Source organism: Sinocyclocheilus anshuiensis, unplaced genomic scaffold (genome assembly GCF_001515605.1).
Source record: "Sinocyclocheilus anshuiensis isolate Anshui unplaced genomic scaffold, SAMN03320099.WGS_v1.1 scaffold566, whole genome shotgun sequence".
NCBI lineage: Eukaryota > Metazoa > Chordata > Actinopteri > Cypriniformes > Cyprinidae > Sinocyclocheilus > Sinocyclocheilus anshuiensis.
In genome coordinates, this window is record NW_015542410.1 from 666664 (window position 1) to 682330 (window position 15667).

The window sequence follows — 15667 nt, forward strand, 5'->3', positions numbered from 1 at the left end:
TATCAATTGTTTTGCCTCTGAAGACTTGGAATATTAATTAATTTTTAAAAATAAATTATGACTGTAGTTGTACCTGCCTGTTATATGATGTGTTTTATTGACAAATGGTAGGTTCATTATTGGATGAAGAAAGCTCACATGCAGTCAGTGAGGTTGACATTGTGTCAGCTGTAAATTCTCTTCAAGTGTCAGACACACCGAGACCAGACGGCATCCCAGTTTCCTTCTATCAAGACAACATTCAGGTCATAAGTCCATACATAAAGATCCTCTATGACAGAATCCACAGAGGTGCATTTAACTGTTCTGAGAGATATTTTAATGAATCTCTGAAAAGTATGCTTAATGATAGTCAACACTTTTTTAACGTTGACTATCTAATCATCGCAACTATTCTGGCAAGATATCTAGATGATTTCTTGAAGCCTGTTTTAAAGGGGAAGCTAAAAGATCCATCTACTGTCATGATCACTTCTAAAACACTCTGCACTCAAAGAATGTCAGGGCTGCCCTTTGACCCCAGGACTCATTACATTGGCTCTGAAAAGCTACGCCTTACAGCTATTTGGACATTTAGAAAACTTTGGTGTTTTTATTTTCAAACAAAGTGCGATAGTTTGCTTTCAACCTGAGGACCTAGATATGGTCAGAGCTACTGTGGAGAACAGTACTAATGAAGTATACGAAATGGAGATATTATCCATAGGAAACGGTGAACTGCTACAATTAAACTGCTTAGGAAATTATTGTAAGGATGAGGTCTGTGATGAATGGGACATGGAGACATCTCTGAATAATGAAGAGGAATTAGCAGAAAATTGCTCGCCAGCAGATGAAAGGGATGATGGGATTGATTATAAGTGTAAAATCTATGACAAAGATGAATCAGTGGATGTCGATGTAAGGTGAAGATAATGATAAAAGGGACATAGACATTTGAACAGAGAAACCTGAAATACTCTGAGCACATAGGTTAAAATCTTTGCTAAATCCTGACCTTTCCCACATTACATAATATGCTTTAAAGGGGTCATATGATGCGATTTCAAGTTTTCCTTTCTCTTTGGAGTGTTACAAGATGAGCTTTGTAAAAATCAACGCGTTTCAGAAAGGCGGGGCATAGAGGAGAAACAATAATGTACAGTATGTGGAAAATAATGTGTTTTTTAAACCTTAAACCGCATAAACACATTTCATTACACTAAATACATAAAATAATGTTCTTTTTAGCAACGTCATATGACCCCTTTAAACATACTTTGATGCAGGTTAGGAAATACTCTCAGTTTAAAGTGACTCATAGTTCTTGTGTTTTGTTCAAGAGCAAAAGTGATGAGCTGGAGCAGAGAAATGTTCCCTAACTCCCTTATTAAAGAAACTCAAAGAAACAACAAAAAAGTTGTTTTTCCTATATATATATTTGTACACTTTGTCTCATAACTAGCATTATGAAACAAAATTGTGAAGGAGTGTACATAACTATCTACTATTTTCCTGTTGATCTCTGTGAAGCTGCTTTGACACAATCTGTTTTGTATAAAGCGCTACAGAAATAAAGGTGACTTGACTTGACTTGTTACTCATAAGGAAATGCAGTATCTGCTGATTTGCGACGGTATTTCTGTACATATCTTTGAGGACATCATAATTAGTGAAACTGTACATTATTTAACTTGTGCTTTAATTCAGTTTTTTTCTTTACTGTTTTACAGATCAGCCTTTTCTGGAGCACCAAAAGAAGAGATGGAATAATTTCATGGGATGAAGAAGAATACATCTCCACTGCATCCTGTACCATCACAATCTAGAACTTGCTCTGATAGTGAGACAATTAATTTTGTTATAATCAGAACAAAAAAGTTCTTAAAAGATTGGTAAGAAAAAATGTAACATCTTTAATATGTTCTTTCCCCTCCAGGACTTCCCATCGATCCTACAATGGCTAGCCAAGGTATGCAAATTAAAGATCATCGTACAGTCTGTGATTAAGGACAAATAATGAGTGGGATGAATTCTCTGATAGGTACTAAAAGAAAGCGAGATTATGAACCATCTGACTCGAGTATAGAGACAACACTGACAACAGGCAAGTAAAATCTGAATCTGTCCACCTCTAATCTGAACTAGTAATTAATCAATTATTTGCCTATAAAAGGTCTGCAGAATTTAGACACGCACACTAACTTAAAAAGGTCATATCACATCCATCCATCTATTTTCCAAATGGTTTATCATATGTAGCATCATGGGGATGCTGGAGCCTATCCCAGTCTCTCAGGCCATGGTCAAAGAAACACCCTGGACAGATGGCTATGTGTACCATTTTGAGTCCAGCACCTGAGCCATAAATGCTACATGACTGAACACTATATATTAGAACTACATACCATGCACTGGTAAAACATATACTATATTAGAATTAAACATCTGTCACTTATGTTGCTTAGAAAAATGTTATTTAATCAGAAACATGCCCGTGTGTATGTATGTGTGTATATGCAGGCACACCCATTGTCAAGCCCATTGTAACTCTCTTCTTTGTTGTACACAGATATGATCACGGAGAATGCAAGGCAAATTCTGCAAAGAGTCACTAAAAACTCAGATCAAATCGATAAAGGCAGCAGGAAGAAGGCAACCATAGGGATTTTTGGAAAATCAGGAGAAGGAAAGAGTTCCCTTTTAAGTGCAATCTTGGGGAAAAAGGAACTCTTACCATCTGGTTGTTTTGGTGCTTGTACAGCTGTTGTTACTCAGGTGGAAGCCAATCTGACTGACTCCAACTGCACAGCAGAGATCGAGCTCTTCTCTAAAGAGGTTTCCTCATTATTCTTCTCGTTATTTCCCTATAGCGGATAATGAACCGGAAGTCTCACCCATAGCTTACTTCCGCGTTGAAGTAAAAGGTGGTAAATATGTAAATAAACCAGACTGGACAGAACAGAACCAAGCCTTATTTTTCTCTATACTTTGTGCTGTGTACCTCTGCAGGAGTGGGAGAATGAGCTTAAAGATGTTTTCAAAGATATAAAAGATGAAAGTGAGGAAAGGAATGAGGACTTAATTGAAATTGCTGTAGAAAAGATCACTGCGCTGTATGGAGCTGATGCAGACCAGAAAACATTAGAAGAGCTCCAGAATGATGAAAAATTTGCTGAGATTGAAGCCTTTTTGTCTATCAGTAAGAAAATAATCTCAAACAGTAATGTAAGTTTCATGAGACTGTTCAATATTTAACATTAAATGCATAATATATTGCTAATTTGCTTTTCAGCAAAGTAAAACATAGCAATTTATTATCTCAACAGCTCTCTGAATTTACCAACGAAGTTGCAAGTTTCATACAACACAGTGAGTCAAGTTCTGGTGACTGGTTCTGGCCGCTTGTAAAGAGCGTGACGATCAAGGTACCCCACTGTCATGAATTCCTGGAGCACATTGTGCTTCTTGATCTTCCTGGTACTGGAGACTGCAATAAGATTAGAGATGACCTGTGGAAATCTGTAAATATATTTTTACACTCTTTTCATGAAACATTTTGTCATATACACCGTAGAATCTATTGTGCTAATATAAACCATAACTATGTCCTATTTTAAATCTTGTAGAAACTGAGAGAGTGCTCTTCTGTGTGGATTGTAAGCGCCATCAATCGAGCAATCACTGACAGAGACCCCTGGGGAATATTAAAGCACTGCATTGAAGAACTGGGACCAGGCGGAAAATGCAAAAGCATCAACTTCATCTGTACAAAGACTGATGATATCAATCTAGGAGCGTATATTAGGTATTTTGGGAATACTATAGGAAATGAAGGGCTCGGAAGTGGTCTAAATCTGAGTAATTACAGTAATCTAGTAGCAAGCATGCAACACTTCGCAACTTTTTAATATTCTTTTTTAGGTCTGCACGGCTTCCAAGAGACCAAATTCCAGAAGACAAGGTTTGGAAAATGTAGAAGGACCGTACTAGCAGTGTTTCTGTAGTATGGCCCCTTTGTTTTCATAGACCAGTACTTAATTTAGCTGTCAGTTTCCCGTTTGTACTGTTGGTTTTAATAATGTCAGTGAGGGCTTATATCACTGTAAATTAAATTTAATGAATATAATAATTTACTGAGATGAAAAGGAGAATCTTTATAGTTCATAATCAACCCATGAATCAGATTTTACAATAGACCTACAGTATACGCATACATGCATACATATGTGTGCGTGTGTGTGTGTTTTGTTTTTAATTATTCTTTAGGATCAGAAAAAACCATGCATACTTCATAGAAATGAACATGCCAAGACAAGGGTCAAAGAAAAGTTTGAAAATTCTGAAATCAAGGTATTAATTCTTGCCTAATTTTCTTTATTACCATTATGTTTTAAAAACTCTATTGATATGATAATTTCCCTTATTGTTTGGTAACTTTATTTTGATTTTCCGTTTTCAACATTCTGTTGACAATAAGTAACATTGCACCTACATGTCCACTAACTCTCAGAGTATTTAACAGAATGTGTTAAAAGGGACCATCAAAATAAAGTGAAACATTTTTTTTATTTTTTTTTAGAAAATATTCAACACTGACAATCAGTTTCAAGGTTTTACTGTGAGTTCCAATGCTTTCTTTGACCACAATTTAAATCTGGAATCAAGTGAAACAGGTAAACTATCCTCTGTCTATTGCTTTCATTTTACAACTTTATTCATTCATGAGAAAAGAAATAAACTTGTCAAACTGTTGCATGAATATTTTTAAGTGCATGTTAAAATATTTTTTAAAGCGAGATAAAGCACTGACCAAATGAGCCCAAATCACATCCTTTTGTTTATTTGTAGAAATCCCAAATCTGCAGGATGATCTGAGGAATCTTAACAAGAGCATTAATATAGAATTGACCAGAGAATATGTCAATAAAGTAAAGGGAGTTTTGTCCTTGATCCAAAGTGGCCAGCTGGATAAAGACAAGAAAAAGGTACAGAGTCTGAATTAGAATGAATAGAATTAGTGCATCTTCAGAATGCTGCCACTGTGTATTATTATGTAATTCACTGCTGTTGTATGGATGTGTTTTAGATTGAAATGAAAGTCAACAAATTTAAGAAGAACCTAAAGGAGTCACTATCTGAACTGGACAAATATTTTGTCAGCATTTATAAAGATCTGGAGCAGCATCTCTCAAAGGGAGTGGAAGAATCAGTGAACTCATGTGTTGCTTCCACAAAGAAAATGATATTTGTGAGTGTGATTCAAATGTTTTGCACCATTTTAATAATTACTGTCCTTTTAACACTTGAATTTTTATTTATTTATTTATTTTTTGTTACTCAGAATAAAAATGGAAGGGGGTTCCATAAAATCCTTGGAGCTTTGTGCAAGAACTACGGATGCTATTGGTCCAAAAATTGGGATGTAGTTCTAGACCTGAACAAGACATTGGCCAAACATTTGCACAAAAACATTTATGATGATTTCTGTAAGATTTTTCCGTAAGTTCTGTTTTATCATTCCATTTCTAGTCTCCCTTTGAGTAGTTTAGAATAAAATGCAATAAACTATTTACAATGCTTGTTGCTGATATTAGGGAATTAACATGATCAAGTTTTTAATTAACATTGTTGTTAATTATATTGTTGGCTTTTAAATGGCTTTTTGTTGGCTTGTAAATGTGGACCAACTGTAGATTACATGTAGAGCAGTAAACCAGCGGATGGGACAGATGCCCAGGAAGATACAGATTGGGTGTAGTTTTGTTGTGGCAGACTATTTGTGCTAGATTAATTTGAGGTCAAGTGTTTTCTCAAGGAAACATCAACCTTATGTTTGTCGCACAAGGCATACGCAGGACTCAAAAATATGAGTGGGTTTGTACTGGTTTTCCTTCTAGTGATGGGTCATTTAAGCCAGTCGCATACACTTTGTAAAGGACAAAAAAAAATGATTTGTTCACCTCCAAAGTAATTTCTGGTTTGAATCTTTTGTTAATTTGACATATGACAACCGCATAGGTAATAGCAATATAAAGTAAACTTTGTGTGTTTGGGAATTTAGCCTTTCCCATCACTATTTCCTTCTAGTAATTCTCAGATTATATATCAAGAATTACAACTATATTCTGTAAAATGTTTTTAAAATAAACTGCAAATGGATTTCTTTTGGTTGCAGTGTGACTGGAAAAACAGTAAAGTCAGTGCAGGAACAGATTGACAAGTTCAGTATCATCCAGAGTGACTCTGTTTACCCCAGCTCTGACATACTACATCACATTCACAACTTCATCAAAATAGAGGTGAGTTCAGCTGTCCTCTTGGGGACACTAATGGGTTGCATTCTGGCCCTGATCCTCTAAGGGCCAGACTTAGACTTTACACTTGGCATTAACATGCGACCTGTATCCGGATGTTGTCCACATACACATTGAAAAGACAAGTGTAAATGTTATCCGATCAGTGTGTCCTAGAGCCCTGCAGGGGCCTCATATTTAGGCCCTAGCCCGGCCCTGGCCTGAGACGCTCAGGCCCTAGCCCGGCCCGTGTCCGACAGCTTATCAGAATGATCTATTTATACAGAATTATCTATTATATACTACTGTTTCAGCTATTAAAATTGTTCAGTTTTGTATGTAATGGCAAAGTGATTATATTTCGTTTCGTTTTTTTATTAAGTTAATTTAGAAAAATATTTGGAGCATTTTTTGTTCGTTAAATATAAGTTTTTTTTTTTTAAAGTAACGACCAAGCGGCCAGCGGCAGACGGTGAGCCTATGTTTGATCCATTTAGCCTTCTCAAATCATCACGACTTGCCTAAATGTTGTGTTGTAAAACAAACTTGATACGCTTTCTGCCGTCTCTTCTTCAACAGGAGCGCTTCACAAAAATGAACCGAAACTCAGCGAATACATGCCTCACAGACATGATAAATATATCTATAGAAAGCTTTAAATTACTACTTAACGAAATAAAACAAATAGACTAAAACAAAAACTGTTTCATCATAATCATAATCCGTAAAGATGCACTTCTCTCTAAAGGCGCGTCTAATGAGATGGCGAGTCAGGATCGGCAACTTCATCCTTGCGACACCTACTCAGAAAACACTAGTTTATTAGTAAATAGTAAAGTAAAGGCGTAAAAAAGTGGGTGAAATGTAGGGCTCTTGCGTGTCCTGGTCCAGAGGTAGTCGAGGACGCATTGTGATCGGATCTCAGTGTAATGTAAACGCAATCCAGCCATCGTGTCTTCATTCGCAGGTCGATATCACGCAAAACGCCGCCCCCTCTCTCTCGATCTGTCGGAAGAACAGAGCGCAAGTGAGACTCGTACATTTATTTTGATTTGTAAAATGTCCCGCGACTAAAAATAGTTTTCAAAAGAAAACCCACCACTTCAGGTCGACTTTGCACCGCAGACCAGCTGGAAATACAGATCCGATCGGTTATCCAGATAGAGAAGTCAGCTGATGTTGCCAAGTGTAAACGCGCAGTGTCCTGATTGCCTGATGATCCGATCTGCTTGATCAGATCACGGTGACCGCATGTTAATGCCAAGTGTAAACGCAGCCTAAGTCTGTCTTCTGTATGAATCCTCATTCCTTATAATTAAGCAGGCTGGTTTTATTATAAAGTAGTAAGCACTGAAATACACTAACTTTTAATGGACTGATGTAAACAGGGACTTAATGTTTCTAGAATTTTCTGACTTTTTTGTGTTTTCTCCTTGTGAAAGGAAACCAAACTGAAGGCAGCGCTCAACAGAGACATTGTTGACAAGAAGAAGGACATCTACTCATCAATACAAATAACAATTGTGAATGAAATGGCTTCTTGCTATCAGCGTACGCTAGCATTGAGTTACAATTAATCACAAATTATTTGAATGTAAATTGTTATTTAGTGCAGAAAAGAAAACACCCTTCATTAATAAAAAAGCCACCCTGCATGTCACAAAATACATTTCTTTCATGAAACGCACATCCAAGACTTGATTTATTTGCTTGTTCTGATGTGTCTTCATGAGAAAGAAAATGAATGAATACAGAGTGTTGTTTATTTTAGAAGCTGCAGCTGTGAGAGGAACAGGATCCATGAAGAAAATGCAAGACCTGTTAATAAACACAGTCGATCAGAAAAAAGAAGACATGTTCAAAAAAGCAAAAATGGAAGTGCTTAAAAAGTTAAATAACTTAAAGGTACTGATCTCACATTAAGACGATCATGTATTCAGCTGTACAATGACTAAAGACAAATGGAATCTTCTCTTGTTTCTTTGTAAAGCTGCACATAAAGAGTACTCTTGAAAATGAACTACAGAAAGCAATAGAACGCTCACAATCACAAAACAGCAAAAAGACACGGATGGGTAAGAATGTCATCCTACTACACCACAGAAACAAGTGTTTAAACAAATAATCTTTTGCAATCTGAAGTAGGTTATTGCTTGATTAATCTCAGTCATTGCCTCATGTAATATCTTCTTATATGTCTTTCTAGATGTCTCCAGAGAGATTGAAGAGCTGGAGAGACTTCTAGATCATCTGTCTGACTGATGCTCATCAAGCAAGAGAAACAGCACAAATCCCAAAAGAAACATAACCACTGTATTGTGCAACAAGTGTAACACATCTACAGCCAATGTTTTCTTTCGTTTTAGAAATGTTTTTTTTACTCAAATGTGTTTGTGTTCATTTCATTTTCATCAAATGTCTGAACTTTGGGGTTTATTATAGGGGCTGCATGATATACAAACTGTATACTGATTTGTTGTTTTTATTATAACTGTTTTACAGCAAGACATGTAAATTACACTTAAAAATGTAACTGTCTAATTTTCAAGAACCTAAATACATTTGATTCATTTACAGTATAGATTGTAATGTAATTGCAAAGGCCTTTCTGAAACATATGCAGTAGTGACAGTCAAGACAGGCTGTCAAGATATTTCTAATTTCTTGATGTATTTACAGTGTTAGAAAAGCTTTAAGTCAGAATAAAAAATAAATTCTTGTCTTCCCAATTTTGACATATACTGTATCTGAGTGAAACGACTTCTCAAACAAGAAGAAAAAAGTAGGACGGGGCTTGATTGTCAAGCGAGAACTGAGTGGATTGTACAAAGTGTATAAAGTTTGCTAATTGCTGCGATTGTTGCATGTGAGTGACAAGTTGTTGGTGGGGAGGGATTGAAACCACTGATTTATAACAGAACAATTATACATTTATACATAACATATATATAGATCCATGATTGAAATTCATGTGTGTCAAGACTCTGTTCCATGTTTTGTCTGTGTCTTGCTCCCCAGGTGTTCCTTTTACTGTCCCGTGTCTGTCCTGAGGGACCTCCAGAGTGCCGCCCCCCCCATTGGATGTTATATGGCGTGAGGTCACGCCTTCTGGAGGGGGGCGTTATGTCAGACTCTGTTCCATGTTTTGTCTGTCTTGCTCCCCAGGTGTTCCTTTCCCATGTTTAATTTGTCCCAGGTGTTCCCCATGATGGTTCATTGATCCCAGGTGTGTCTCGTCATCCCCTCCTCCTGTGTGTATTTAAAGTGTTCCCAGTCCCTAGTTCTCTGTCTGCTGTTGAACGTCTTCCTGTGTTCGTCTCCCTTGGTTCCTTGGTGGTAAAGTCCTGTTAAACGTATTCTCCAGCGTCTCCTCGTTCCTTGTGTGTGTGCACCGTGACAATGTGGTTATTGGACACCCTTACTGCCGTTTTCAAACATGCAACAACCTCAGCTTAAGGGCAAACAGCACTGTGAAAAAAGAGAAATGCAAACAATTAGTCCAAAGACTAGTAGTGTATTTCCTGAGTAACACACGAATGTTATGTGAGTCAACATCAAAACTACTGCTGCTGATGTTCATAATGTACCTCATCCAAATATGGTAATGCTGTTGAAATGTTAATAATTATTCATGATTGTCTTGATCATAACTTAACCCTTGTCCTAAAGAAATCGTGGTTTCAGTTAGAAGGCATTCTTTCTCAGGATGTTCTCAGAAATGTAAAATCAGGTCCTTGACTGATAACAGACCTGAAGCCTTTACTTTTGAACTAACGAAGTTCTTTGAGTGTCTGATATGCAAACATTTGGCCTACAGGGTGAATAGCAAAGCTTTGTTTTCACTTCATGTGCTTTCATTTTATTTTCTCTGAAACTTGTAACTATTATTTTGTCAGACTAAAGTTCAGGATTTAGTAATTAATTAGTAAACCATTTGTCACTGAGCAAGAAGTCCACACCCATATGTGTATTAGATCTAACATCAAAAGTCTTATTCTTTGCTTAACTTGGAAACTGAATTGTCAGACTTGTCTTTTCCCAGAGACATCATTCATACAAGGTAACTTTTCCCTGATATTATCATATTTGAATTTTAAAGCCTTCTTTAGTCTAATAGTTAATAATAAAAAAAAAAACATTTAGTTCATTTTGTTTTTGACTAATAAAGTTAACATGGTTATAGTTTTTATTTTCTTTGAATAAACATTGCTAAACAAGTAACTGCACTTCTGCAGGCAATGCAAATGCAAACAGAGATAAAAAACTTTTTTTATAGTAAGCACTATTTGCAAAAACTGGGTGGTAATAATGAACCAATTGCATTTTAATCATCTACTTAATATGAAATTAATTATTTTGTTCTGTTCCGAGTCATTTCTGCTGCCATTTAATTTAGAAGAATTACATAATGTTAACAAGACTTTAAAACCTTAAAACATTTCTGTTCGAACATTTCGAAAAACCTAAAATTTACTTTGTTTGCCAGGGGACACAAAATGTGTTTTCTTCTATTGTGACTGACAATAGAACCATAAAATACCCCAAAATAAAATTACAAAAGTATACATTTTTATATATATATATATATATATATATATATATACACACACACACACACACACACACACATATATATATAATAGTATAAACAGACCCAAACTTAAGTCTTTATTCAGTAACCTTTATCTTCATCCTTAGCAGCAACCATAAACATCAAATCCCTTGCTTGCTACATAATCAAAAACTGGTGCCTCAAGAGGCTTTATGACAGGTTTTATGGCAGTTATATAAAACAGTTTTTATGGCAGTTATATCCCATTACTAGCCTGCAGAGACATAGTTTGAATGAGAAATGCACGCTTTCACAGAGTGGATCGGTATAAGATTTTCAGTGATTAACAACTTAAATTCTTCTCTCCACGTCACTCAAAACTGTTGCATACTGCCAGAGAGGACTGTGACCGCAACATCATCGTTTGGACTAATTTTGCCACAGCTTTTACAGTAAATAAATGACTGTGATTGCAGTTATCTGTTATGTTTTTTTATACCGTACATGTTTTGAGAATGGTTATAGTTGGGTTTGGAGGTAGGATTGAGATTAGGGAGTCTTTGTTTTTAATGCTACAACGCTACTAAAACGGCCTACATATTTCTGTCCATTATGTTTTATATATTCTTTATAAATTGGTTATGTTTAAGTTTGTGGTAGGATTAAGGGATCTAACATCTCTATACAAACATCTTTATGATATAAAAGATTTGTAAATATTTTATGCAAATATTTAATAATGTTTACTTTTTAGATGTCATCAGTATATACCAGCCATTGTTTCTTTTGAATACATAAACAATGAATGGCAAAATTTAATCCACAATTAAAAAAGAAATTCTGTATAATCAATTATGATGTTTCTTATATAGTAAAATAACTGTATACTCACAGATACCCAAAGAAATGGAAACATTTTCCATTAGCTCCTCTCTTTGTTCTTCCTGGCTTCTATTGAATAGAGCAGCTTTATATTTGATCATGCTGTGAGCTGCTTAGCTCAATAAGTATGACTGTAATGTTGAAATATAATGCTTTTATTGGGGAGCTTTCAGCCCCAGTTAAATTCACTTGGGACTTAAACCTCAAAGCTCAAAATTAATTTCAACACCACATTGTTTATTAATAATACTAATATTCAGTATTTAAAATAAATCAAATCAATGTTTGATTGAGGCATCTGTCCAATTTTCTATAACATTGAAAAGCATATTTTGCTTTCTTTTTTTTTGTTTTTTCTTTCAATCACAGATAAATATGCTGTCGTGTTTCTTTTTTTTTTTTACTAGATTGACCATGTATGCAGTTGTGACCTTGCAAAATTCAGAAGAGGTGATGGTGGTAGCATCAAACTGGTTGAGCATAGACAAGAAACAATGTTACTGGCCTCCCTTCAAATCAACAGAGAAGTGTAAGGAAGCTGTTCAGAACAGAGATGAGCCTGCAATAGGATGGGAGAAATTAAATATTAGCTTTCACGGAGAACATGGTAACAGCTACAATTTCAAAATTACATCAAAATTAAATGGAGGAATATTTATTGTTTATTCACTTCTCAAATATTTATCTTATTGCAGCCACTTTTGATCAGGCTGAGGAGCATCAAAAACAAGTTAAAGAACAGTATAGATCCATTTATTTATTTTCAATAAATATTTGTTTAACACATTTTTTCAAAATTTGTTAATACTTTTTTGCTTAACAAATTATTACTTTTTTTAAATAAAGGCCATTTCAATTAGCCACTGAATTCCCTGGAACAGCAAAAAGACAGAAACTTGAGTACAGTCAGGGACTGTCAATTAATCAGTTTCACCTGCCTTCTATGCCAATTACTTCCAGAATGTCAGCTGACGGCGAGTCATCATATTTGGTCATATAATCAAATAAATGAAAAGTTGTTGCTTGCTCTTTTTTGTACTTACAGTTTATTTTACACAACAGGCAAGGATGAGCTCCTCCAAATGCTGAGAGACATTAAGAGCACGGTTCAGGAAAACTCTGCTATGTTAAAGAAACTACTCAAAGAAAATACGGTTTCTGAGGTCCCCAGCAGTACCAGCCGGCCCTCTAAAGATGTTAAAACAAACCCAAAACTGCCTGTTAGAACCTTTGATGATGTGTCCAGGATTGAAAGAGAACTCAACAACACAAAAACACGCCAAAAATATGTGTCAACACAGCATTTAAAGAAATGTACAGGGAACTATACGGTCGGCCAATCATTATGACAAAATAAACAACACTTGTATCATAAAGGGGTTTATTTTGCAATAATGACAAGCTGACTGTACACTATCCTTCTTATACATGGCTAATTATCAAATAAAGACATAAATGGATATGAAATGTTGTTTGGAATCCACACAGAAATTAAATGTCATAGCAACAAAACAACAATGTTAAAATGTATATATTAATCTGCATTATTATGAATCTGTTTTGATGGACTTGCTAGCTCACATATTAGAGAACTTTATAAGTTCTCTCTCACCCAGCTCTGGTTCTTTACAGTCAGTGCATGATGGAGCAAATGAAAGATATAAAATTAGCATCATGTTGGCATGAACAATAGTCAGATATAAAGTGTAGAAATATATTTCACCGCCCATTATACAAAATATTTGACCACCCAATGCAGTAACCTGGAGAGTCATGTAATAATAGTATAAAAAATATCTTTGCAGGTGAAGTATCTGTCAGGACGTGGAGGTTTTGGGCAAAAGGATGTAATTAAGTACATAATGCAACATGTCATAATAGATGATCTGGCTAAGGAGTTCAACTGGCAGGGGAGAGGAGATAAAAGGCCCTTCTCTAAGCTTATTTTAGCAGATGTGATCAGAGGTAAACTTACCGCTGCATGAACACTTTCCACATACTGTACCAAGAATGTTTGGGTTTATTCCATATTATTTTGTCTGCAGTTGTCTTCACATTCATTATCTTCAATGGTGTAAGCATAAGTAATAATTAAATACCTGAGATGTCTATCATTTTGAGTGTACAACATATTTGCATCTGTACGAGGGTCTATGCAGTTCTTGAGAATGAGAAATTATTTTTCAAGTTTCCTCTTTCAGATGCTGCTCTGAAGCACAAAATTAACCGGGTAGACTGCGAAACTGAAATAAAAAAATATTTACAAAAAATGAGTTACAAGGCTGATCGACTTGGTCGGAAGAGACCAAGAGAGTATGAAGGTGAGTGACACATGTTATTTGATTGTGTATTTTTATTTATTTATTAATTTTTGCTATTTGATTCACTTAAACCTTTAACTTAAAACTGCAATGCTTAGATTAAATACAAAATGCTCAGTGCAGAAACCTAAAAACATATATAATGCAGCATGAGCATGATTTTCCAAAAGAAAAAGTTGTAATACTGCTCTTCTCCATAGCAGGTCTCTATTTAGTCAACTCTATGTATAAAAATGTTTTTTCCCCCTGCAGGTTCTCAAAATGAAATCCTAAATGTGACATCTCACACAGCCCTTGACAGCACCATCCAGTCAGTCATTGAAAGTCAGCCTTTTTTTGTGTGACCGAGTTTTGAATCATTTACTCATATAGGTCTAACTGCAAACACATCAACATTTATTTTGTGGAGAACTATATATGTACTAATCTAGCATATACAGTAATTCCATTTGCCACTGGGTGCTGTGTCTATATAAATGTAATTTTTTTTAGGATGCCAAGAAATCATGAAATATTGGAGAATGTGGTTGATGTAATATTTCTGCATGATTGGGCATGCTTTCAGGTGTATAACAGTAGTCACCTTAACATGTTTGTCTGATTGTCTGATTTCCTCAATATTCAAACAACAGTTTTTTAAATGTGTAAATACTGTAGCTTTAATTCTACATAGGCTGTCTTTTTCAGTTTCATAAAGATATGATGATTTCTTTAAAATAAACCATAATTTACTATTATTTCTCCTCTTTTTTTTCTTTTTTTTAAAAATCATTTTGGCTGTGTGAATTCAAACAGCATATTTTTTTGTCAAAATGTGGATTTTTATTGAAATTTTAATTTCACGCTCATTTCCTTTCATAAATCCATTTGACATAATCTGTGGCATATACGCATAAAATCATGCTTTCTTTGTTAATGGGCATTTTCATTCTGTTGGCAAGGCTTCAAAATTTTTCTATTTATTTATTTATTTTACTTTTTACTATTTTGGCATCGCTTTTTATTGTTTGGCAAGTGAAGCAAATATAAACTTTTTCCCCGGTTTTTGCTTCTGATGAGTCACATATATAGGCTAATATTTTCATAACTGTTTTTGACACACAGATTGGGTTGACAAGGGTTGACAGTGAAAGTTTTTGTTTCAATGTTTAGTAGATCCAAGTAAGTCTTCTACTGACACCTGCTGGTCATTCTATTAGCACAAAATTCCAAATCGTACACTGGTTCTCAAAACGTACACTTTTCGCACTTTTCCTCTGTCACCTTTTTACTATATTTACCTCTAAAGGGTGCATATTAAACGTCTTGAAAATAAACTGTAAAAACTGTAGTCTCCTTCCTACTGCATATGTAGAAACAGAACACTTTTGAATGATAAACAGTGGCTGAATATTAAGTTTTATAATTTTGTTCATACAGAACAATGTTACCCTAAGATTATCATAATATACACTGTACACAATTACAATAGAATAGTGTAACGCTGTAACTGTGTCCCAAAGAAGTAGCAAGTTTTTACAGTTTTTCCTGTTTTCTAACAAAAACAAATTAAATTGGTCCAAAATGGTTTATTACTTAAACCTTTAAAAGGGTTATACTTTATTAGGAAATAAATAATTGAATGGCATTTTTATACT

At 35.0% G+C, this 15667-nt stretch overlaps 2 protein-coding genes across 2 annotated transcripts in view; both read left to right on the top strand.

The window, feature by feature from the left end:
* Positions 1 to 9472, top strand: part of LOC107693324 (nuclear GTPase SLIP-GC-like) — a 10734-nt gene extending 1262 nt beyond the window's left edge. The window contains exons 2-20 of the mRNA XM_016492660.1: positions 1713 to 1822; positions 1919 to 1951; positions 2024 to 2086; positions 2552 to 2817; positions 2992 to 3207; positions 3309 to 3503; positions 3609 to 3787; positions 3904 to 3943; positions 4249 to 4332; positions 4562 to 4655; positions 4831 to 4967; positions 5069 to 5230; positions 5324 to 5481; positions 6158 to 6281; positions 7718 to 7826; positions 8047 to 8180; positions 8266 to 8350; positions 8482 to 9293; positions 9441 to 9472. Of these exons, the coding sequence (XP_016348146.1) occupies positions 1762 to 1822; positions 1919 to 1951; positions 2024 to 2086; positions 2552 to 2817; positions 2992 to 3207; positions 3309 to 3503; positions 3609 to 3787; positions 3904 to 3943; positions 4249 to 4332; positions 4562 to 4655; positions 4831 to 4967; positions 5069 to 5230; positions 5324 to 5481; positions 6158 to 6281; positions 7718 to 7826; positions 8047 to 8180; positions 8266 to 8350; positions 8482 to 8537 (2196 nt within the window). The 5' untranslated portion in view covers positions 1713 to 1761 and the 3' untranslated portion in view covers positions 8538 to 9293; positions 9441 to 9472. The remainder of the gene's footprint in view (positions 1 to 1712; positions 1823 to 1918; positions 1952 to 2023; positions 2087 to 2551; positions 2818 to 2991; positions 3208 to 3308; positions 3504 to 3608; positions 3788 to 3903; positions 3944 to 4248; positions 4333 to 4561; positions 4656 to 4830; positions 4968 to 5068; positions 5231 to 5323; positions 5482 to 6157; positions 6282 to 7717; positions 7827 to 8046; positions 8181 to 8265; positions 8351 to 8481; positions 9294 to 9440) is intronic.
* Positions 9473 to 12123: 2651 nt separating this feature from the next.
* LOC107693256 (uncharacterized) lies at positions 12124 to 14374 on the top strand. Its single transcript, XM_016492566.1, has 7 exons — positions 12124 to 12316; positions 12405 to 12485; positions 12570 to 12683; positions 12772 to 12998; positions 13515 to 13674; positions 13911 to 14030; positions 14283 to 14374. The coding sequence occupies exons 1-7, from the start codon at positions 12124 to 12126 to the stop codon at positions 14372 to 14374; spliced, it is 987 nt and encodes a 328-aa protein (XP_016348052.1).
* Positions 14375 to 15667: the final 1293 nt, after the last annotated feature.